Source organism: Lutjanus erythropterus, chromosome 18 (assembly GCF_056507025.1).
Source record: "Lutjanus erythropterus isolate fLutEry1 chromosome 18, fLutEry1.hap2, whole genome shotgun sequence".
NCBI classification, from domain to species: domain Eukaryota; kingdom Metazoa; phylum Chordata; class Actinopteri; order Lutjaniformes; family Lutjanidae; genus Lutjanus; species Lutjanus erythropterus.
In genome coordinates this window covers 24,533,416-24,557,746 of record NC_139334.1, presented here as the reverse complement: position 1 = coordinate 24,557,746, position 24,331 = coordinate 24,533,416, and the positions used below count along the sequence as shown (strand labels likewise).

The following is a 24,331-nucleotide window of genomic DNA, read 5'->3' as shown; positions in this document are numbered from 1 at the left end:
CTAATTTTTTTAAGTCTTTGTTTTTGTTTATCAGTTCATAAATATATTGAAAATACGTAAACAAAATAATTAAGTCTGAAAACTCTAGAGGTTTGGCTTTAAAAACCAGCTAAGGTTAATATTTTTATATAGCTGTACAATTAAAACAAACATTTGAGTCAATTTATCAGTCAAACAAACTTTATTTTTGTTGACCTTTTTATACAGGTCAGAGCATTTCAAAATGCTTAACAGATGACTGACAAACTGATAATAAGACAGAACAAAGTGTAGACTGTAATAGAGTGAAATTAAAACCATAGATAAAAGATAATAATGACATACAATAAAATAGATTTAAAGGCTATGATAATGATAATGATAATAAAGTAGAGTTAGATAAGTCACAGACTAAAAACTAGATAAACTGGATTAAAAATATTAAAGAAAAACAAATAAAATAGGTTAAAGGGGATAAAAATGAAACAATACTGATAATAATAACAGATCTTTAAATAAGATAAAGTAAAATAGGAAAACTATACAACATAAATAAGTGAATAAAGTGTACGTATGTGACATTTTTCATATTTTCTCCTACAGGACCAGTCATGCTCAGAGGATCACACTCTGCAGCACACTTTCATCCAACACCTGATGAAGAAACTGGGAAAACCAGAGAGGAGGCCGGAGAAGGTGGAGGAGTGGGTGGAGGAGATATACGGTGTGCTGTCTGTGATGCCGTGGAGCTCTCGTAGAAGTGGCGGGCAGCTCGAGGCGCTGTGCGAGGCCTTGTGGGCAGCCAGAGACGGGCCCCTGAGGGAGGAGAGGATCCTGGGCTCCTTGCTTCGCCCTCGGTGCGACGCTCTCGTCTCTGTGTACTGCTCCACCGCTCTGAGGCTTCAGAGGGATCATCTGCTGAGGAATGCGCCTGATACACAAGGTAATCTAAGCGTATTCAGCCCATTTAAAGACATTTACCTTCTCTGATGTTTAACTCTCTCCTCTTAAATCAATAACTGTTGAGCTTAGCATTATTTGATTTTTATTAATTTTCATTTAATTTCAGGTTTTGCCCTTATATTTAAAATAAAACACAAGACTTCAGTATGAATTTGTGGTGTGGCCTTTAAGCAGTCTTCATGCTAAAATGACCACGCTGCTTTGTAAAACAGCTGTTTGTTCCTATAAATCAGTTCCTCCTCTGAGCTGTTTCAGTTTGTCTTTTGTTTTATAGTAACGATACCAAAAGATATTTATAGACTGAGATTTGGCTTTCTTGGCTTTTAGTGAGCAGACACTGGCGCCATCAAGCCTTTTCCTCTTTTCATCACACTTCTGCTTCTGTGGCTACAAAACAGTTGCATGTGACAAGCAGCTGTTGTTGGTCTTCTGCAGTATTGTTAGTGTTAGGGTCTGCATAGAGTTTCTTGCATTTAGTTTCTTAATATTGTCACAATACCAGAATTTAAAACTTAAATACACTACTAGTCTAAAAAATAACAATGCCTTTTCAAAAAGAAAAAAAAAAGTCCTTGTTAGTCACATAACTTTTTATATTCCCTTACTTACAACACAATAATATGGTGTTAAGGTGTCAAACTTTCACTGTTTTCTCATAGTGGACCTTCCTGAAGCAGAGAAGCTGGCCCTCAGTTTATGTTGCCACAAGGATCGTCCATCCATTTGGAAGACCATTTATTTTGAGTGCCTTAGTAGTGGAAAGCACTTCCTCGAACAGGTCTTGGTAAGTATACCAGGACCACTGGAAAATTAAATTATGCATGTAGACAGACGTATTTCAGACGTAATTCCACATATTTTGTAATTTGTGGTGGATCCGGACGGTCAGTAAAGCTGGTTTGCGACCACATGTGAGTAAATTTAATAACATAATGAGATTGGTTCCTTCCTGTAGGTGACTGCACTCGACCTGATTAAACACGAGGAGTTTTCTCAGCTGAGAGATTTACTGAAGTTGGAGTTCCAGCCTTTGTCTCGTCTGCTGTTGCTCCTGGGATGGACTCACTGTCGCAGTCTGAGCTCGGCCCAAGCGCTGCTCAGCAGCCTTCACCAAGAGCAGGTCAGACCCGAAACCGTTCAGCTGTCCAGACATCACTGTGCACCAACTCCTCTAACTCTGTTTAAGTGTGATACACAATCTTTACCTTCTTTTTAGGCACCAGCCAATGACTCTGTTCTGCAGGAGTTTGCCAACCTTTTGTCCTCTCAGCTTGAAATCCTTGAATGGTGTAAAAACAACAATCTGTAAGCATTTGTTTTGCTTTTCTTTATGAAGTTTGACTTGCGTTTAACTCAATTTCTAAGCTTTTTAATGAACATTTTGTCACAATATGAAGCCAGTAAATAAAAATACAGAAGTACAGAAAATAAAAACAAATATGAGATCTTGGGATAGTCAGTAAAACAAGGCCTAATTTGCCTAGTTTAAAACAAAATGTTGCACATGATAAATATAATTATTATGAAAGTTCTGTCTCACTGGCTAAATAAACACTGCTTTTTGAAATCGTATGAATTAGGTCATCTGTTTTAGATAGATATAAGCCTCTTTCTCAGTATAACAAAGGGGCCTGCAGTGGGACAGTTTTCTTTTGAAGTCATTGTTTTTTAATGGTGATATTGATTTTTGATTTGATATTTACTTCTTTCGTTTTTTGTTTCTTCAGAGAGATTTCCATGGAGGCATTACTGGCACAGCTTCACACTCTGGACAATCACTCTGCTCTCTATATTCTGCATTCCTTGACTCCTTTGTCCCAGTTTGAAGAGCGCAAAATACTCGATCTGCTGCAGCAACTGCCAAATTCACCAGTGACAGGTCAGCTTCTTCAGTATCCTGTCGAGTCTGAAAATAATGTTGGTGTTAATTTGTAAAAGAACACTGTCCATTTTTTTCCCCTGCAGAAGACACAGAGGCCTTCGGTTCTCTCAGTCCTGGTGTGCAGAGGAACACAGTTTTGTTCCAGGGGTTCTGTGCCATGAAGTATGCCATCTACGCTCTCTGTGTGAACGCTCATAAATACTCAAATTGCACCGAGTGCGAGTCCATGCAGCCGCAGCAAAATCAACAGCCCGCTGAAGCAGAAATGGACCAAAACCAAACCTCAGCTTCCTCAGAAGGTACAAAAGGCGGTATTATTTTCTGCAGTGATGATTTGATGACAGATGATAGGGAAGTTTCCTGTCTGCTCATTTTAGCTGATTCTAATCTCGCTTACATAAACACTAGAATACAGACCTGATTTTGGATAAGCGGTTGAAGATGGATGGATACAGTAGATGTCATGGTTAAACTGTTTAGTAGGTGTAGTTAGTTTTAGTAGTGTTAAATCATTCTATCACAGTCAATTAAAAAAACAGAGAAGTAAAATAAATATATCAATAAAACAAAGTAGACAATGCTTCTCATGTACTGGGGCTGAGTCCTCCATCAGCGGGCTTTGCTGCACATCTCCCCCTACTTTGTCTCCCCTTTCCTGTCCTAACTTAAGTTGTCCTATCAATAGAGGCATAAAAAGGTTAAAAAAAATAAAAACAAATATCATCTTATATCTGGAGAACAAGATTTATAGGCCAGGGCATCTCTGCAGCACCACAGTACTTCTGTTTTGTCACACATTTAAGCTTTATCATAAAAACTTCAACTTGCCGTATTGCAATTGAGATAATATTTTGGTTGATTGTCCAGCCCCAATTCCAATCACAGTTAGAGCTGGGACAATTTACTTATCTCTTGGCTCGATACTATCATGATACTTGAGTGCCAATTTAATATGTATGACATTTCCAGAAGTATTCGATTCAGTGTTACAATAAATTCTGAGTTTTGTTTGCTTTTTTAACACTAGACCATGGGACAAAGTAGAATAATTCACTTCTGGAGACTGTATGTTATGAGTCATATTTCTAGAAGCAGTAGTTAATCAAGTAAATATTAAAACAAACAATTTAAAATGTGATGGCACAAGTCATATCCTTGTGGTAGTGATTCAAGTACCGTGATTACAGTTGTGGGGATTGCTGTTAATCTGCAGATCATAAAAATTAACATCTAATTAATTTGGGTGGGTTGAAGGTGGGAAAAATGGTGCATCTCCCCATAAGAGAGACGCTGTGCGCACCTTTACGTGCATTGAGCACAACTTCATTGATTATTTAGTGTTTGTTTACTGAACCAAACTGAAAGCAGCCTCTCTAATCATACAACACTCAGACATCAGTACAACACAAAATAAAGAAATTACTTGGAAAGCTCACACTACAGGGACCAGTAGAGGTGAGGGTGTGGGTCTCTGAATCAGAGAAAATAATACACACAGGTGATGGCGAGTGGAGGATTTATGCATTAATGTAGATGCGGATGAACTCAGAGCCTTTCCGCGACTGTTTGTCTTTCTCATGTCTGCTTTGTTTTTGTCAGACTTTTTTTTTGTCCTCATAGATTACAACAAATACATTTCACCATCTCATAGATAAAAGCAGTAACTTTTTTCCATCTTACTTAATAAGCATAGACTAAAATGAAGCAACTGAATTTGAATTATATCAGTTCAGGAATCAAAAACAGAGATCAGAAAATTGTAAAAATGAATCACAAGTCTTAAATTAATCTATTTTTTTAATTTCTGAACTTCTTGATATGACAAATTACACAAATCAGAAAAAGCTTTTCTTTAAATATATATAATATTGTAAGTTTTTCCACTTTTTTTAACATAATTAAGTAAGTTTGATTTGTTTTCCAGGTTGCCATTTGCTCTTCCAGCACTACCTGTCAGAGTGTCAGCTCTATCTGGAGGCTGTACCTGCCATGTTCCGCCTGGAGCTCCTGGAGAACATCTTCTCTCTTCTCTTTCTGTCCACCTCTGACTTTGCACAGCAGATCCAGAAAGACTCAAACTTGAATCAGAGCACAGGCAGTGGTGCTCAGACAGACTGTTCATCAGACGCAAGAAACACAAATGCAGAATTGGGAACCAAAGCAAAGACAGATGAGACTGAGAACCTGAAGCCGCGTTTAAGCTCACCAACAGCAGCCCACCCTAGTCACCTGGACCTGGGACACTTTATCCAGAGCTGCAGGGGGTTTCTGGTCGACGTGACGGCCATGGAGGGTTTTCTGAAGCTGCTGAAAGAAGGTTTGGAGGGCATGTGTGTGGTGGGCCAGCAGGAGGGACAGGAGGCGGGAAGAGCGCTGCCTCGAGAGGCTGAGGTGGCAGAGAGCCTCGGCTGCTCCGTGACGGCTGACACATTCGGTGCTCGCCTGCAGAGGTTGTCCAAACGCACTGCAGAGGCTCAGTGGAGGCTGCAGATCATCACTAGCAACCAGGGCAGTGGAGGCGGTGAGATGAACAAATTGAAGATATTTCTTAAGCTTTTACTTTTACTTTTTTTTTTTTCATTTATGTTTCTGCACAACCAAAATTTACATGGGTGTATGGATTTCTGATTTTTTTAAATTCTGGTATTCTTTGTTGAAATATTGATGATAAATTCACCTGCAGGTTCAGAGAATCCTCTCCAGATGTCAGCGGTCAGCTGTCCTGTCACTTCTGTGGGACGCAGCAAGAGCTCGAGCCTGAGGAGAAGGAAGAGACCGGGGAGACACACAACAGAGAGACAAACCTCTGTGGAGAAACACAATGGAGAAGTTAGCACGAGCGCATCAGGTAAGACTTAAACAACAGCCTGGCCTTTTACATAATGTATGCACATGTAATGATTTGGTTTGTTCAAAGCAGGTTGAGTCAAATCTACATTTTGTACTGTTAATTTTGTCAGCTATTTTCTATTTTTATCTTATGTTTTTCATTAAGATAGTTTGCTGTTTACATTTTATTTCTTTTTAGTCATAGGATTGTTTTGAACATTTCAGTCAGTCAAGTGTTGCCAAACCCAATAATTTTGTTGTGTTAGTCAGACTTATTTAACATAAGATTTTATGATATAGATTCAGTGTTGCACAACACAACACCCACATAAAGTAACACAGCTGCCTTACTAATATAGCTTTTCAAAAAACCTTGTTGAAGAACCTCAAATTCTTTGTGGCATGTTAATGTGTCTCTTCAGGTCTGTGATGTTCTTATCATTACTATTTTATGGCCACGTTGCTTCCCTTCTGATAAAGGAAAACATTTGTTATTTATTTATTTATTTTTCTGGCCTCATTGTAATGAAAATGGACCCAGATATCACACTGCTTCTTTCTCCCAAGCCCTGTTGTTGTCATGATTAGCTATAAGTTGCTTTCTGTAAAATAGTTGATGAAAGCTACCCTGAGTCCTGACTGGTTGCTGTGTGCTGCTGGTGTAATCTTGATGTAATCTTGTGTGCACATCACAGGAAACGAAACAGCTGCATTGAAAAAAAAAATAGCCCATAATATTTTGTCCTCCTTTTTTTTGTCAATCAAACTAAAGACATACTTGGAAGTTTTTATTTTTAAACTACATTTTTGTCTTGTGTTTTTTTGTTAGCAACATTGCATAAATTTTGTCATAGACAAAACAAAAATTGCAGTTGTAAGAAAGTGTGCGAGGAAACATATTTCTATATGTCTAATAAAAGATAAACTCTAAAAGATTTGTATTTATAGGAGCAGTGAAATGAAGACTCATGTTGTTTTTTGCGGATTCATGACAGTATATTTGTCCTCTGTCAGATGGTGGAGGAGGGACAGCAGCAGGTTGTGTGGAACTGGAGGTTTGTCCATGTGGAGGACCCCACAGCTGGCTGGTCCCTGCAATGTTGTCCCCTCCCGAGTCTCTACTCATGTCCTGCATCCGCCGAGGAAACTTCATGGAGGCGCATCAGGTCTGTGTGGCGAGCTGGACTCGAAAAATGTTTATATGTTTTTACAAAACCCTTTTTTTTTTTGTAGACCAAGTAGACACACAATAATTAAAAATGCTCTACTTCACCGACTTAAGGTTATATGTCAATCAAATTTTATTTTGTGTTATCTTTTTCAATTTAAGTTATAGGCACGTACAAAATTAATAGCCAAAATTAAAATTTGCACAGAAAAATGTGAACATTAATTATTGTTTGGGTTTTGGTGGGTTTAGTCATCCATCATTTTGTTATGTCCTGTCTTCTCTGCAGGTGTCTCTGGTGTTCGATCTGGGGGCGTCAGCCTGCTGTGGTGAGCTGGTGTTCATGGAGCGCTATAAAGAAGTCCTGGTGGAATTGGGACGGGTGGAGCAGAAGATGGAGAGCCAGTCCATGTCTTCATCCTCGTCCTCCTCAGAAGGTTTGGGGACAGCGGCCGTGTCGGGCCCGGGGAGGAGTCGGCTGGGCAGCAGTGGGCGATCAACCCTGCAGGCCATCGGAAGTGCTGCTGCTGCAGGTTTGACATCTATTTTCCTACTTAGAATTTTATATATTTCAGGGATATAAATGCATATTAATTAGGGCTGCATAATTAATCCAAATATTTTAGAAATTGCAGTATGGCCAAATGCAAAATCAAAATTGCAGAAGCTGCAACTTTGCATTTATGATAAAATGTGCGACAAAAACGGCATTATGATGAAGTAGTGTTGCTGCACTGTGGTGCTGCAGTGATGCTACAAGTTATGCAGAAGAATAAAATACACTATTATGCTTCAAAAAGCTATAAATGCAACGTATTACTCAGGATCTGACTCCTTTGTGTGTTTCCCTGCAGGTGTGGCTTTCTACTCCATCTCAGACATAGCGGACCGTCTCCTCAGCACCCCCGCTCACCCGATGCCCTCACTGGAGGAGGGCTACTGGCTGAGCCGCTGCACTTCAGACCCCTCAGGCCTCCTTTACACGCTGCTGGAGGAGCTGAGCCCAGCAGCAATGGCTGCCTTCGACCTGGCCTGCTGCCACTGTCAGCTCTGGAAGACGTCCCGCCAGCTGCTGGACACAGCAGAGCGCAGACTCAACAGCAGCCTGGAGGCTCGAGGTGCACAGCCTGAATTTGGGAATGCTGACAATGTATTTTAGATGGTCCAACTTACATAGCAGAGACTAGAGATTAGAACAAGGCCAGCTGATATTTTGTGTTTTTATTGGCAGCTTTGCACTGGCTCATGTTGGTCTTTCATCTTTAATCCTTGTCTGCCTCCTCAGGAGTAAGAGTTGACCCTAAAGTTCCCCATTCTGAGGGGATCTGTGGATTTCCCATGGTGTTACAACAGATCAACAAGATCCTGAATCATTCTGCCACTAATAAAGGCTCAGTCAAAACAGGTGAATAAAAATACTCACACTTATTCATTATGGAAATAATAAAATGTGTATTTATATAGATACCAACACACCAATAGGCTTTTTATAATATACTAATGATGTTTAAATTTAACCAGATGGAGTTTCTATTCTATTCAAACATGTATTTGGCTGGTCAATAAAGGAAAATGACCTGAATGCAAAATAAATCTCCTGGCAGAGATTTTATTATGAAAATGAACTGATTGCACAGAATAGTTGGTTTATTCCTGATCTGCTCTTGTTCACAGAAGCTGCTGGGGACGACCAGGTGTTTGCCAGCCCGTTTGGTTGCTGCATCCAGGAAGTGCTAATGTGTTGCCACCCAACGCTGGGCGAAGAGTGCATCGCCGCTCGGCTCAGTCTGGCTCAACGTTTGGAGACCACCCTGCACACCCTGAGCACCGCTGCAGACGGAACAGGTTGGCACAGTAGCCACGGCTTTTCAGATGCAATAAAGTTAAAGTTTAAGTTAACCTCCTGGACTCAAATTGAGTTTTCTTTGAGGTGCTCTTTGGATGGGGGTACATGTGTACAATAAAAAAAAACTCCAAGGCAGTTTCAAACACATACATGTCTTAGGGCTTTGTTGCATGTTTACCAGGAATTTGTACAGATAGTCTTGTGATAACTTCAAAATTCCAGAAGATTTGTTGTAGGACTGAAGAGTTCTTCCACCTTTATTTTCAGCATTCTATGAAATGGTCTGAATTTTCTGTAAGTTTGGCATTACCTGTTGTTTAACAGAGGGCAGTGCGGGCAGCGGTCTTCTGCCGCTATTGGTCGAACAGGCGAGTCTGAAGCAGTCGGAGCTGGACGCTCACCCTGTGCGCTCCAGCATGAAGCAGCTGCTTCGCTCTCTGGACCAGCTTTGCCCCTTTGAGCCAGACGGCGATCTTGCCAGACCAGATTACGTGCGCAGTTTCCTCGACTACGTCAACATACTAGCATCTGTGTTGGTGCGCAGCCTCGGCACAGAAGGTAAAGTCATTTGTCCCTGAGGAGAGATGATGTACTTTTCGTGTTGCTCATCTAAAAACAGAAGCATCAGTTTTCAGATTATTCTGCTTTATGCATCTGGCACCAGCAACTTCTCTTAAAACTTCTCTTTAAAGGTTTAAGTAGTTTAGGTGCATAGTTCTGTTTTATTAAAATTCTTGCTGGTTTCAGACCTCACCATCTCCCTCATAACGTCTTGAAACTCACTTTCCCCACCTCCATTATCCCAGTTGGTTTTGTGAGTCAAATCAAGAGGCACTTTTATACTGAATGACAGCAACTCTACTTAAATAAAGACTATACCATTGGGCATGAGTGAGTATTCTTCTAGTTATACCTGATTTTGTTCTGATTTGCCTCTCTTGCTGTATCACTCAGACCAGAGCAGTGAAGTGAAGCTTGGGAATCCACTGCTGGTGTTGCTTCAAGCCCCATTTCAGCTTCTCTCCCACCTGCTATTTGACAGACAGGTGTCTCCTGACAGGTACAGTGGTTCAAGCCATGAAATCAACTTTTTTATTCCTTTCCCAAACTCTGCTTTTAGCTGTCCTGGACAACATTTGTCCCAAACTGAAGTTCTTCTGAAACTGCTGCTCATTAATCCTTTCATTAAAACAAGTTGGTTGTGCACAATTACATAAATTTTAACAGTTATTTTATACACATTTTCATGCACCGCACATTAGATAGGGTGTAAGAGAACACATGTATTGATGATGACCAATATGGTGCAGCTCAGAGGTCTGGCAGAAGTCAGCAAATGGGGAATGTTGAAGGTTTCAGCTTTACCATTACTAGCAAACACACTAAACCTTCTATCAATGATAGTGCGAAAGAGAGGATATGCAACAAATGTGAAAAATGAGAAGATAAAAGTAGGTGGAGGTAACAGCTTACAGCTATTTCATGTCATGTTTTATCTCCAGAGTGCTGTCCTTGCTGCAGCAGGAGGGTCTGCGGCTGAGCGTCCAGCAAGTGATTGTCCAGCGATGCTGCGAGACTCTACCTGTGTGGACTTCCTGCCCACATGATAAAAGAGACTCCAATCTGGCAAAGAAAGATGACGGCGTGTTCGGTGTTGCCAGTTTGTCTGTCCTTCTCCAACAGCACGCTCAGGAGCACGTGTCAACTCTGGGACTCACGGAGCGTCAGTCTGATGAGAGCTCAGAGTCTGATGCCTCAGAAGAGGACCACTCTGCTACACCTACAAACCTCTCCACCTCACCCACCTCGTCACCAACTCAGTCGTCCACACCAAGCTCTTTTCTTCTCACACCGTCGGCCCTGTCTTTCCTAAAGTCCCGCTCCCCTTTACTCGCCACCATGGCGTGCCTGAGTGCCTGCAGAGGAGAAACTGCCCGGACACAGACCTCTGGATGGTCTGGCTATTTCCGTAGCGGTCGTAAAGAGGTCGTCCTGGATGGAGAGCAGATCTCTCGTGAAGCGGATAACCTCCTGAAGGACTTCCCTATCCTCCGGGCTTACTTGCACACCATGGCTGAACCCGTGCTGGGCACCCTGTTAAGTGAGGGCGAGGAAGGTTCTGCTGGACTCGGGGCAGTTATCTGTGGGAAACCCCTCGTCAGTCTCCTGCTGTCTGGACCGCAAGAAGAAGTCGCCCAGGCTGTGGCTGCTGAGGCCTTCCAGAAGGCTCTGTCCTCCAGAGACCTGGGCCGAGCCCTCACTCTGCTGGAGCTGTATGGACAAGGGTGCAGCCAGGAGGGGGCGCTGAGAGACCGTCTGCTGGCCTGCGCTGCATTAGAAGGTTAGAAATCATGGTTAATGTATTTTAGTAAAAGGCAACAGAAGGAATCTAATGTGACAGCTTTGGTAAAACTCTAATATGAGATGCATAGGCAATTATGTAATATGATGCTAAGTTGATACAGTAGATATAATCTTATATTTATAACGGGGCCTTTGAAGCCAAACTTCATTCTCATGTGGGATGAAACTGAGTTTGGCACAAAGTCTTATTTCACTGGTAAAGATGTAATTTAATGCAATAAAGTTTAATATAAAATGTCATAAAATACAAACTGTGAAGGCTCTGTGAAGACAACCAGAAGCTTCATCTTGGACATGGGAGAGGTTCTTAATGTAAAATAAGGAATTGCAATTCTTGCTGTAGCCCATCGTACATGTGCAAGTACTTAGGCAGCTTCAACAGCTGTGGGATATTTGCATCAGGATGTGGTATAAAGAACAACAAATAGACTTAATTGAACAGGAAGATGTGGTGAATAAGTGGGTTAAACACCGGGCATTCATCCAGGAAACTGGTTCTTAATTTCTGTGTGGCATTGTTTCTAGCTCTCAACTGAGAAATTTGGATGTAGTTTCTTAGTGAGGGTCCAAAGTGATGATAGACTATTATTTGCACATTGCAGAGGATGAAAAATACCACCGCCAGTGAAATATGGTCTAAATGTCAACGTCTTTAAATAGTCTGAAAAAACTTTCACTTTTCTTTACTTACTTTACTTTTAGTTTTACTTAACTTTTTCTCAGTCTCTCTGCCTCACTTCAATCAACAATAAATTAATAGGCAGCTAATTTTATTTATGATTAATGATTGATGTCTTTTATTAAGCATAAATGTCATGCACTGGTCCCAGCTTCACGTTTGTGAAGATTTACTTCTTTTCTGTGTTTTATATTATTGTAAGTTAATATGTACAGTAAACTCTTATCGGTTTCTGTATAAAACAAGCTAATTGAAGAAGTTTCCTTGTGCTTTGGGAAAATGTGATGAGATTTAACCAATTATAAACCAGTAATGGGACCAGTTATTAGTTGTGTTTTCTCAGTCAGGATTGTCTCCTTTTCAATAGGATCCTGCACAGAATGGCATCACAATTATGTAACGTGAAAATCATGAATTACATTATGGAATGAAATATTTCAGCAAACTTTGACACAACAAAAAAAGGAGGGAGTGAATCAGATTGGATGCAGGAAAGTGTGAGAGCTGCAGCCTGAGGAAGAAGACCAAGCTGAAACATGTTGCAGTGCAGTTGCCAGCTTTTCTCTGTGTTGTTAATGATCTGACATTCCTGCATATATATTTCTTTTTGTCATGTTTCTGCATTCAGCCTCCCCTTTTTCGTTTTTATTGTCACTGACTTGTTTGAATTCCAGGAGAGAACATAGGTTGAGTGCATCAGTTACTTTATAGTTGTTATAAATGTGACTATAATGTTTGTTCTTCATCTGGTTCTCTGTGTTCAGATGGAGATGAAGGGATAGGTCAGCTGTTCCGCGTACAGGATGCTAACCTGCGAGCCCGTGTTGCCCTCCAGGCTCTGGAGCGCTGGCCTCTGTCAGCCTGCCTGGAGCTGCTCGAGTTCTGCCTCAATGACCCGAGCACGGAGACCTCACTGAGGACAGACTTAGAGCTCAAGAAGAAAGAACTGGACATCTATCACCGGGTAATTCTTAAAGTTTAACTGACACTAAGAAAGCTGTTCTTAATGTCAAGACAAATGCACTACAGCAAAGTGGCCATACAAATATTTAAATGCTGTAGACAAATGAACAAGAGATAGAAGTGTTAAAACAGAAAGGGGACCAAAACTTAGAAATATTCCTGTCCTTGCAGTCAGACTTACAGTGAACTTATCTAACTTTGCAAGTTAGTACTTGCTTTTGGCTACTTCTGTTCAGTATGGACTTACTGTAAGATGTTGCTTTGCACCTGAGTGAACTTTCAATTGGAGTTCAGTATGACGAACATGTTTTTCAGGCTGTTTCTAATGGGATGATTATATAACTCCAATTCCAAAAAAGCAGGTCATTGTGTAAAGCATAAATAAAAACAGAATGTGATGGCTTGCAAATCATTTCTGACTTGTATTTAGTGGAGTACAATACAAAGACAAGTTTAATGTTCAAACTGATAAACATTGTTTTTTTGTGAATATACACTCATTCTGAATTTGATGCAACGCTTTCCAAAAAAGTTGGAACAGGGGCAACAAAAACCGGAAAGGGAAAGTTAGTTGTTTGGAACATTCAACAGTGCGTGAACTAATAGTCCAACAATTCAAGATCAATATTTGTCAACACAAACCTGCAAGGAATTTAGACATTTCACCATCTTCAATCCATAAAATCATTAAAAGATTCAGAGAATCCAAAGAAATCTCTGCATGTAAGGGGCAGGGACATGATTGTATAACTGTTGTCTGTAAACACAGTTTGTTGCAGTATCTCCAAATGCAAATTAAGACTCTACCATGCAAAGAGGAAGACGTATTCAACGTCATCGAAACACTGCAGACTGACTGGACTGTCGCAATGTGGAAAACTGTGCTGTGGTCTGACTAGTCCAGATTGCAGGTTGTTTTTTGAAATCATGGTCGTCGTGTCCTCCAGGCTGAAGAGGATAAGGACCATTCAGACTGTTACCTGACTTCAAAAGCCAGTATCTGTGATGGTACGGGGGTATGTTAGTGCCCATGGCATCATGGGTAACTGTCACATTTGTGAAGGCCACATTAATGCTGAATCACAGGCTTTGGAGCAACATATGATGCCATCCTTATGACGTCTTTTTCAGCAATGTCCCTGCTTAGCAAGACAATGCAAAGCAACATTCTGCACGTTACAACAGCGTGACTTTGTAGTAAAAGAGTTCATGTACCAGGTTGACCTGTCTGCAGTCCAGACCTGTCTCCTATTGAACATTTGTGGTGCATTATGAAGCGCAAAATACAAAAACAGAGAGCCTGAACTGTTGAGCACCTGAAGTCGTATATCAAGCAAGAAAGAGAAGGAATTTCATTTTCAAAACGTATTTAAATTACTTAAATTAGCGTCTTCAGTTCCCAAACACTTCACTGAGTGTGGTTAAAAGAAAAGGTGATGTATCACCGTGGTAAACATGCCCCTGTCTTAAGTTTTATGGACCACATTGCTGGCACCAAATTCAGAGTGAGTGTGTATTTACAAAGAAAACGAAGTTAATAAAGTTTGAACCTTAACTTTCTTGTCTTTGTACTGTATTCAATTGAATATGGGTTGAAAAGTTTTCTCACATTATTGCATTTTGTTTTTATTCACCCTTCACACGACGTCCCAACTTTTTTGGAAATTGGTTTGTACAATAGATTCTTCAGTGACATCATTTGACTTTATATTGTGACATGCTGAGTATTTGTTTTTTCTTCTCTTGTCACAGATGTTGAATTTACATCCGCCGTTGCCCTGGACTACTTGGCAGGAGCTGAAGACTGAGTCTAAGACAAACTCTGAGTCCATGTTGTCTATGATGCTGGAGGCAAAAGTAGGTACAGCACACCTACAGCAGTTTACTTAGTAAACAATCACACATTCAAAATAAGACTAAGACTAATAAGAATGTTAATATCACCACAGCTTAACAGACATTTTCACAGGTCAGTTTGTTTCGTTACATGACGTATTAAGATTAATCTTTGTTTTTTTGCAGGAGTTTGCTCTTTGTGCACAGTGGGTCGAACTCTATCCTGTATCTGACCAGCTGAGACTGCAGCTACAAACTGAGCATCTGCTTCATCTGCTGGAGAAAGGATGGACAGATGAGGCTTTCCAGGTACAGATCACTCAACTTCTGCTCAAGTTTAGACTGAAATCCATTTAATAAAAAAAAATACTGTGTTGGAAATTTGTCAGGGATCACTAATTGGATCCCTGAGCTGACATTAACCAGTACTACTGATGTACTTCTGTGCAGAAGTACCCATCTTTTTATATGCATGTTCAAGAAAACCCTAATGAGAGCTTTTAGTGAATCCTGACTCCTAATGAACTAAACAGGCAGATGCTTACAATACACTCTGTTATCTACTGTGCACAGAGGAGTTTGTAAGGTCTAAACTTTTTGCCCTCTTCGACAGTAATTTTCTCAATTATTGCCGTGACTGAAGGGTTTTAATCTCTTTTTGTTAATTTGCTTTGTTGCTTACTTATTTTATTTCAGTTACTCGAGGGCCTCTCAGATTTTGTGGTCGGCCTGGACGTTTGCGAGCGTGCTCTGGACCGCCGCCCTGGATTGGCTCCCTGTCACTTCCTGGCTGATTACCTCACGCTGCATTTCCAGAGGCAGGTGTCTCCGGCTCGTCGAAGACACATCCACGCCCTCCATCTGGGATCCAAGGTCTGTTAGGTGCACTGATATAATTTTCAGTAGTATTAATCGGTAAATATATCTGCAGAAACTCTTGTTTTTATGTGTCAAAATGCTGTAACTTTAATGTAGAATGAGGTTTAATAAATTATCGACATTATATAGATAATATTCCAAAAATAATTATTATTAAACAGTTGATACTCTTTTTTTGTATTTGGGAAAAGCATTTATTAGACATTCAACGTTTTACATAGTATCACTATTACTGCAAGTAAATTCACATTGCATTGTAGACACTTCTCTGCCCACAACAAAAAAAAATTGCAGGATATTTGGTAACTGTTTTACAGCCTGGAGGTGTTGATAAATCACATTATATTTCCACTCATTTCATTTTTTACTTGCTGCTAAAAGCACTTTTACCAGTTTCTTACCATTGATATTCCACCCTTCAAACGAGAGGCCACCCATGTATAAAGTATTACATCCAAAAGGAATGTCGCCTCCAAACATTATTCATTTATTCTGGAATGTCCTTTCAGTAAGGCACAATAAACCTGACAATTCAAAAAAAAGGGAAGTGATTGGATCCTTTATCCCACACAATCTGCTACCACATCCCAGATTAATTGCACTGATTTCATTTGTTGAAAATTCTCTGGCAAAGTTTGTTTCCTTTGAATTTTTAAGTACTATTTTTTCCACAGAGGTTCACTCAGAGGACAGGAAGTTTCATTTGTGCTTACACTCTGCGTCCTTTTTGTGCTTCAAGGAAGTGTAATTTCTCAACACTTGTTGACTTGTGTTTACCTTCAGGGGTTAGTTACGTTCCTTTCTTGCATCTCAGTTACACATCCAGTCTTGCATGTTTCTAGAAACTCTGGTTTGGGGGGGAAAGGTTTTCATTGCACAAGGAAATGACGTGCTCTTCCATTTCACATATGGGGAAATGTTTTCTTAAAGAGGAAACCAGAAAACATTCACATTAAAGAAGCTGGAATCAGCAAAATAGGTTTTCTTAAAAAAATTACTAAAACAGATTAATGATTATCCAGATAGTTGTCGATTTAACTTAATAGTTGACAGCTAATTGATTAATTGTTGCAACTCTGTTACAGAATGATATGGCCAAGTTGAAAGTTCTGTACTCTAACTTATCTAATCTGAATTCTTCCAGTATAAAAGTTTAAATGGGTGTAGGAACATTGTTTGCTATGAATGGATCTGGTCAAACATGGTGCTCCATTTCTCCAGGCTGTGTATGAAATCAGTGGATTTGTTTTACCCTCCAGATGTTGCTGACTCTGCCCCCAGCGGCCAGGCAGGACTATTTCCCGCTGCTGTCGGAGCCCCTGCTGATGCTCGAGCAGCTGTTGATGAACCTGAAGGTGGACTGGGCGGACGTGGCTGTGCGAACCCTGCGGAGCCTCCTGGTTGGTCAGGAGGCCGGCTTCGGTGCCGAGGACATCGATAAGCTTCTGGCGGATTACGCCTGCAAGGCCCTCGACTTCTCCTGCGCCCCCAGAGAGAGAACTCGATCTGGTAAGTTCTCAGTGGACGTTGTATGGTGATAATCACTGACACATGCAGACAAGTGTTTACAATGTATTTATTGTTATTATATTGTTTGTGTTATTACTGTGGAGGCATGTTGTGTGCAGCATTTGAGTCCAAAACAAATCTCCCTATGGGGACAATAAAGTATATCGTATCGTATCGTAAACAGTGTAGAACTGACCAAAGTAGCACAGAACTTAAAAAATAAACAAAAAACAAAACTTGTGACAACATGTGCTGTGGGATAACTAATGACAGAAGTTGAGATGAGCAGTTGGTAAACAGCACGGCAGGCTGAAAACTTTCCCAGCAGAGTCTGAAAATAACCACAAAACTAACTGTGATGGAAGCGCAGGTGATGCATAGTCAGCTTCCCTGGAGAGATGCTCTGTGCTGACCCGGTATTTTATGTCTTAACTATGAGCAACAGGTCAAATGCTTTTATTTTGTCTAACTGTGTAGAAATCTGATGTTTTCACATGACAGATGATGAAAAAAGGCGTTAAAATGTGAGTTTTACTAGTAAAACATACAAATGTAGGCTGATATAGGAGATTAGTGTAGCTGAAAACAAAGCAAAGAATTGTCAAATCTTCTTATTGAGCAGCCAAATCTGATTTGACTGACAAAATTCTTAGCCAGGTACAGCCCTAGATATTTCCCTGGTTAGATAATTGTTTAGCTAATTTTATTATGGAAAGCACACACATAACCTATTACTGAAAGTACATCTGCATTTTGTTAATTTAATTTTTAATTCTGTTATAGAGAAAAACATTTTTTAGAAACTCCTAAAGATAAACATCAACTTTATTGCCACATGTACAATCATACAGAGTACAACATACAGTGAGAATCAGTCTCTGCATTTAACCTGTCTTAGCATTAGAGTGGAAATTGCCCCTGCAGCACTCATGGAACAACTCCAGTTGTGAGCCTGTGTCTTGTTCAGGGGCACTGACTGACGTACAACTGAGACAAATCCATACAACCTTACAGACTCGGACACGGACTTGTAAGTGGAGAGGTTCTGGGAATATTCTTGGCTTGGAATGAAAGTTTAAAAACAAACTTTGCTTGTGAAATGCTCATATTTTAGTGCAGTCAATCACCGTTGATCGCAACTTGTGCCTAAATTTATAACTGCTTGCATTTCAGACTCTGTCATGAGCCTCCAGGACGCGCTGATGCAGTGTCCTGCTCAGGACAGCTCCCAACCGTCCAGTCGACTCGAATCTCCAACACACTCTTCAGGTGAGCACAGGTTTCATAGTAATGACTTGATACACATATTGATACTCCATAGGGAATTTACCTGCACGCACCTCAGCCTGGCAGACACTTGAGACTGCTTTTTTTCTATTTGAGGGATGTTTTCTTCAACTGCAGTGGACTTTTGCACGTGGATTAACTATTAATTTGAAGAAATGTGAATGCAGTTCCTTCTTTGGTCATGTTTCTGGTGTGATTTTAGTGTAAAGTGACTATTATTGATTGAAGTTCCTCATTTGAAACTTATTGTTCTTGATTTTTACGATTGTTTCCTCTCTTGTGTGAAATTACAGGCAGCACCCCAACGCACACACCCTCCTTGAGCAGCACGGACAGGGAGAGGGATCGAAGCTCAGGAGGGCGAAAACGCCGCTCGCCTGCCAAGTTTCAGCCTCCGGACCAACCCCCAGCCCGCAAAGACTGGGTCCCTGACACCCAGCAGCACGTGTGCATGGTCTGCCAGCGGGAGAGGTTCACCATGGTGAGTCGGCAAAACCAGCTGAGACTCACTGCTGTTGTCATAAATTAAAGTACTTGCCAACATATAAAATTTTTATACATAAAGGTCCAACACTAAATCCCCAGAGTGGATGAATATTGTTCTACCTTTCCTGACCTTGAATTACCTTAAATTTAAAGGACTTTGAAAAAATAAAGGAAAACAGACCTGTGAAAGGAAACTATTGTCAGAGTAACGTTATGTAACATGTTATCTCGGTTGTTTTAGTTCAACAGACGGCACCATTGTCGGAGATGTGGCCGGCTGGTTTGTCACGCGTGTTCAGAGCACAAGATGCCTGTTGAGGGATGCCCAGGGGATGAAGTCAGAGTCTGTGACCAGTGTTATGCCTACTTTCACCCAGAGTAAGACCCTGCAGATTTAAGCACAGCAAACCACACTTGTCAAATGAATTCTTTTTTAAAAACACACTTAAAATATTCTTTACAGAACTGTAGTCATGGAAAGTGTTGAATATCGTAGCATGCAGAGTGGCATAGTCTGGAAAGGATGCAACAATTATTGGAAGTTTACGGCATGATTTCATATGAATAAAGCAGGTTTTAATTTACAACTTGTGTACATTTAGATTATTTGAGAGGTAATTGTCAGTTACTGGAATAAATACCTGGAATAAATCGTATAAATCCAACCAATTGTTAATTCAGTTTAAAGATTCAAAAACAATAGGACCAAATAAAATTAGGGCTTTAAAGAGCTGTAAGCAACATTCAGTGGCATCTCAGACCAAAACAAATGCAAAGAATAAAATTTAGGTTAAAAAAGAAACAAAACAAAAACAAATGTGTGCTTCAAAGTTGGCATCTGAACACACACCGTTCACAAAACTCAGATCAAACTGTCAAACCAGGCAGTGCTGATCAAATGTGAATCAAGAGTCTTTTACTATATTGCCTACTTCTCGCCTCAAATTTTTTTCAGAAACATATTTTAGTGTACTGTTCAGCTGTAATATGATAAAGATTGTAATTATCGGATGCAGTTCTGTTCCCTGCTTGGAGCCAGAGCCTGCCGAAGCTTAAATCAAACTGTGAGACTAGGCAGTCCTAATCAAATGTGGATCAGGACTTTGTTAGTGTATTGCTCACTTCCAATGGATTGCTCAGCCTAAAATGCTTTTTAGTGAACGGTTTACAGTACAGAGAGGGACTAGCATGCATGCTTCACTGTATCTTTATATAGCAAATAGTTGTTTGATGACGTTTAATGAAGTTGAATGTTGTATATTGCACCTTCTAAAAATGATCAGCGTTTACTATAGAAAGTTGAGAAAGTCGTGGAATTGTCATGTGTCATAGTGGACTACAAACCCTGCAAGAAAGGATGTAGATGGATGTAAAATCAGACTGTCTTTTGAAAGTTAATTGTACTGTTTTCTTTTTTCCTTTTGCAGTTCTGATGATGAGCTGGAACCAGCTGAAGGTAAATTAAATAGATACAGGATTGTTATGTAAACGATTTCCTCTTTGCTATATCAGAGTGAGAAACTTTATTTATCACTAAAAGCAGGATGTAGGATTGACCTTGTATAAAATTCTGATACTTATGTTCAGAAAAAGCCACAGAGAACCTCCAAAATGCAGCCGTTTTTAAATCATTAACATATAGAGGGTTGTCATGATGAACTTTTGTTCTCTTCTTCTGTCTTTGTGCAGTGGCTGGGAGCCCCGTAGTCACAACAGAAGCTCTCGATGGGATGCTGCATCTGCCTGAAGTGGTCCAGCGACAGATCCAACTCAGCACAAACCCTGCAGAGAACCAGCTGCTGAGGAGCGAGTTCTACTACGAACAGGTCTGAACTTTTATCATTACACGGGTTTGATCATTCTGAGGTCACTGCAGGTGACTTGCATCAAAGGAATAGTTTGGATGATTTGAAGTGGGGTTGTATGAGCTACTTATCCATAGTCAGTGTATTACCTACAGTAGGTGGCAGCATTTCCCCAGCACAAAGGCTAAGCAATATACGTCTGTGGACAGGGTGAGCAGCAAAATATATTTTAGCCACTTAAAAAAGACCCATCTAAAAAAAATCTATATCAGTTTAAGTGTACGATATATTTAAAATATTTTAACAGCTTTACCTTGCCTTCAGACAGCCTTTTCCAGTGCGAAACTGCCATCATATGTGCTAAATATCACTCTTGCTTAACTCCTTTGGTAAATAGACTCTAAACCGCATTTATGGTTGATTGCAGAACAGCAAGTGTAAATGTAAAGTTATTTCTTGCATTCTTGCATTTTTCTTGCATTCACAGAGCTTATATTCAGTTGTCTCATAGTAGAAGTAACCCAGCAAATACATTTTGACAAATGATGGTGTTTTGTTATAACCCCAAGGCTCCCAGTGCGTACCTCTGCGTGGCAGTCTTGTCTCTGCACAGTGACCAGACGGCCTGCGGTCATCAGCTCATCAGCCACTGCCGCTCTCTGTCTCGCAAGCTGACCAATCCAGAGGTGGACGCCTGCCTCCTCACTGACATCATGCGACAGCTGCTGTTCAGTGCTAAACTGATGTTTGTGAAGGTTGGCCGCAGCCAGGATCTCCCATTATGTGACAGGTAACATGTCACCCTAGGTCAATGTCATGTAAACAGTATTTGTTTGTGTTTTTAAGGACACCGGGGGATTATTTAGGCCTTGTTCAGACTGCCAGCCACAATCCGTTTTTTGGTGCATCAGGATTATACCCAGATTGATTTTAGAAAGTCAAGACAGCAAAAAAAACATGAAATGCAATTTTTGCTAATCGCATCCAAGCCACATTTGGAGGTTGTCTGAAATGCAGTTCCAATCAGATTTCTAGAGATGTGTCTCAGTCAGAGCGCTCTGGCTGCTCAACTCGGATTTCAAAGTGTCTTTTGTGTCACTTCTAGTGAGACACATGACAGCATCGAATACAGAGCGATGGAGATGCATCAGGGCGTCCGAGCATCGCAATGAACCACAACTTGTCAGCATGATCACGTGGAGGACGTGATCCATTTCTTATGCTTCTGCTTTGGGAAGCCGTGTCCCCCGTGGACGTATTTAATCACGCCTGTGTCGTTACCACAGCAACTCGTGCAGATAGGTTGATGATGTCTAGGCACACAAATCTGATCTGATCACTTGCAAATAACAGTGCAAATAGTCTGTCAGAGTTGATTTGTGATGCAAATCTATTTTGCCTGCGGTCTGAACGAAGCCTTAGATGGTGGGAAAGTTAGAGTGAGACAAAGGGGGAAGGAGAGGGGGCTGTCAATCAAGTACACTCTGTACATTTGTACATTCCCAGACTGTTACATAAGTGAAAACACCTTTCTGGGAGAACCACAGGTACAATATGTACAGGCTTTACAGCTGCAGTAATAGGTTATATAAGTCATTTTCACTTCATTAGGCTCATAACACTTCCCAGACCACTGGGTCAGGCAAGTCAGTGTAGTGATGTATGAATAATGCAACAAGATTCTGGTTTCTAAAAACCGTATTTAAAGTAGGCAGAGGAGAAAACAGCTAAATCATCTCAAGCCACTGTGGCCTCACAGCAGTTAATTCTCTGGAGGGATAAGGCCAAACTGAGAGGGCATGGCGGCCATGAAGACAATGGCCTGACCTGGTTGAAGTCAAATGAGATGAGCTGTCAACCACAGGAAGCACTTAAATGACTTCAGACAGGTCTAAACCTGCTGATACTCATTGCATGCTCGTTTGTATCACTGCTGCTATTTATTTTCTGTTTCCACAGTTACATCAGCAAAGTAGACGTGCTTAAAATCCTTGTGACCGCCAATTACAAATATATCCCCTCTCTGGATGACATCCTGGAGACGACGGCTGTCACACGTCTCCGTAACCAGCTGTTGGAAGCGGAGCACTACCAGCTAGCAGTGGAGGTGAGGCAGTTGGTGGTTTGCCGTTTTAATTTTATTCTTTTATATTTGTATGTCAGGGGTGTGGACAAAAAATCTAATCCAAACAGCGTCTCATCTGTGGCCATTGGGAAAATAAACACATCCAGTGTTTTACAATCAAAAAACTCTTCCCACCTGGCAGCTGTCATGCATTCTTACCAAATCTACATAAGTATGATTAACTCTCATGTTTTGTACACCACACCTCTGTTATTAACATGTTGAAGATTGTTGATGTGTCAGGCGTATTTTATCAGTGAGAAGACCAGTCTATCCTAGGCTATTCAAAGAGAAAATTATTTGAAATCAGTAGTTTCACCGTAACACACTGCTGTAGGATCAGTAGGTAGGTTGTAGGTTGACCAGTATAGAACTGATTTTGACAGCAGATAATACTTAAGTTTCTGACAGCCAATATTTTGAGCTGCTATTCAGAACTACATCATATGCCAAAATATTTTAGGATATTAGCCTAAAAGTTGGTGTTTGGTCCACATTTTCTTGTCTTTCCAGAGATCAAAAGTCTCTAGAAGAACATTCAGACCATCATGGTGCAGAAAACCTGTTGTCTAAAACCCCAATTAGATAAAATGCAGAAAATTAGATTCCACTGCTGCTGCTATTATCACTGTTTTTTGGCTGCTGTGTTAGGTGTCTACCAAGAGCGGCCTGGACCCTGGCGGTGTGTGGCAGGCGTGGGGGATGGCATCTCTCAAGGCAGGGAACCTTTCAGGAGCGAGGGAGAAGTTTGCCCGCTGCCTGAAGGCTCCGGTCGACCGCAACCAGCTCAACCTGGGACCCTTACTGCTGCAGGAGGTCGTCCAGCACCTGGAGACCAACGTACAACCAACTCTGGCCACGGTAGGAAGACGCCTCATGGTAGCAGTCTTATTCTTCACTCAACCAGGAACACAGCTCCAGTGTCCAAAACCTCCATTGTGTCCCATACACAAAAATATGTGCTGGGCTGTATCCAATGGATGACCACAAGTATCATAGAAATAGTAATTAAGCATTTTCATTAATTGATAACTAAGTTTACAGCAAAATGTCATTAATAAACTAGTTTACAAATGTATTTATTCCTCTTTAGACTTCAATAAACAGACTTCAGTTTGCTCATTAGCAAATTTAGCTTGCCTTTAGTCTTTTTGTGACACGTAATGTCTCATCGCTGGTAAAATGCGGTAAAACAAGGCAAATTAGCCGTGATATCTAACAAGCGCTCGGATTGGTTAGAGAGGCGCACCCCAAGTGTCACAGAGAAGCTAAATGATCAAGCAAATCGGTTAGCTAATAGGAAAAGCAGCAGGGAAATGGAAATGCAAATGGAAGGAAATAGCTTTTTTTTTTAAATGAATATTTTTAATTCAATGTGTGAATCCATTTTTTTTCTCTTTTTAAACTTTTTTTATTTTATATTATTGAAAACATATTTAAATAATAGACAGTATTACTGTTAATGGATTAATTAATATTTCACTTGTAATTTCTTCTCATAATTCCTGTTTTTTGTCATTAAAATATCAGATAACCAATTACATTGTATATGTTATTAAGTTTTTATTAAGCTTTATTGCTTTATTTCTTATTTAATTTATCCTGCATGAGCACTACACTGTAAATAAGTTATACTTTCCTGAGCTTGCATATATTTAACATCAGCCACTCTATCATTTTCAAATGCTAATATCTATCAAGTCTTCTGACGGCACTCTGGTCTTTGAAGGC

The 24,331-nt window shown here is 40.5% G+C and overlaps 1 protein-coding gene across 1 annotated transcript in view; it reads left to right on the top strand.

Annotated features, from left to right (window-relative positions):
- zfyve26 (zinc finger, FYVE domain containing 26) overlaps positions 1-24,331 on the top strand; it is a 35,094-nt gene that overhangs the window by 3,021 nt on the left and 7,742 nt on the right. Inside the window, exons 6-34 of the mRNA XM_084741940.1 lie at positions 583-922; positions 1,602-1,726; positions 1,898-2,062; positions 2,159-2,247; positions 2,670-2,821; positions 2,908-3,123; positions 4,749-5,345; positions 5,508-5,672; positions 6,668-6,819; positions 7,111-7,354; positions 7,676-7,939; positions 8,107-8,226; positions 8,496-8,666; positions 8,992-9,225; positions 9,622-9,727; positions 10,170-11,008; positions 12,475-12,674; positions 14,426-14,530; positions 14,696-14,818; positions 15,206-15,382; positions 16,648-16,897; positions 18,071-18,166; positions 18,478-18,665; positions 18,912-19,048; positions 20,098-20,126; positions 20,360-20,496; positions 21,045-21,265; positions 22,435-22,582; positions 23,252-23,461. Of these exons, the coding sequence (XP_084598066.1) occupies positions 583-922; positions 1,602-1,726; positions 1,898-2,062; positions 2,159-2,247; positions 2,670-2,821; positions 2,908-3,123; positions 4,749-5,345; positions 5,508-5,672; positions 6,668-6,819; positions 7,111-7,354; positions 7,676-7,939; positions 8,107-8,226; positions 8,496-8,666; positions 8,992-9,225; positions 9,622-9,727; positions 10,170-11,008; positions 12,475-12,674; positions 14,426-14,530; positions 14,696-14,818; positions 15,206-15,382; positions 16,648-16,897; positions 18,071-18,166; positions 18,478-18,665; positions 18,912-19,048; positions 20,098-20,126; positions 20,360-20,496; positions 21,045-21,265; positions 22,435-22,582; positions 23,252-23,461 (6,000 nt within the window). The remainder of the gene's footprint in view (positions 1-582; positions 923-1,601; positions 1,727-1,897; positions 2,063-2,158; positions 2,248-2,669; positions 2,822-2,907; positions 3,124-4,748; positions 5,346-5,507; positions 5,673-6,667; positions 6,820-7,110; positions 7,355-7,675; positions 7,940-8,106; positions 8,227-8,495; positions 8,667-8,991; positions 9,226-9,621; positions 9,728-10,169; positions 11,009-12,474; positions 12,675-14,425; positions 14,531-14,695; positions 14,819-15,205; positions 15,383-16,647; positions 16,898-18,070; positions 18,167-18,477; positions 18,666-18,911; positions 19,049-20,097; positions 20,127-20,359; positions 20,497-21,044; positions 21,266-22,434; positions 22,583-23,251; positions 23,462-24,331) is intronic.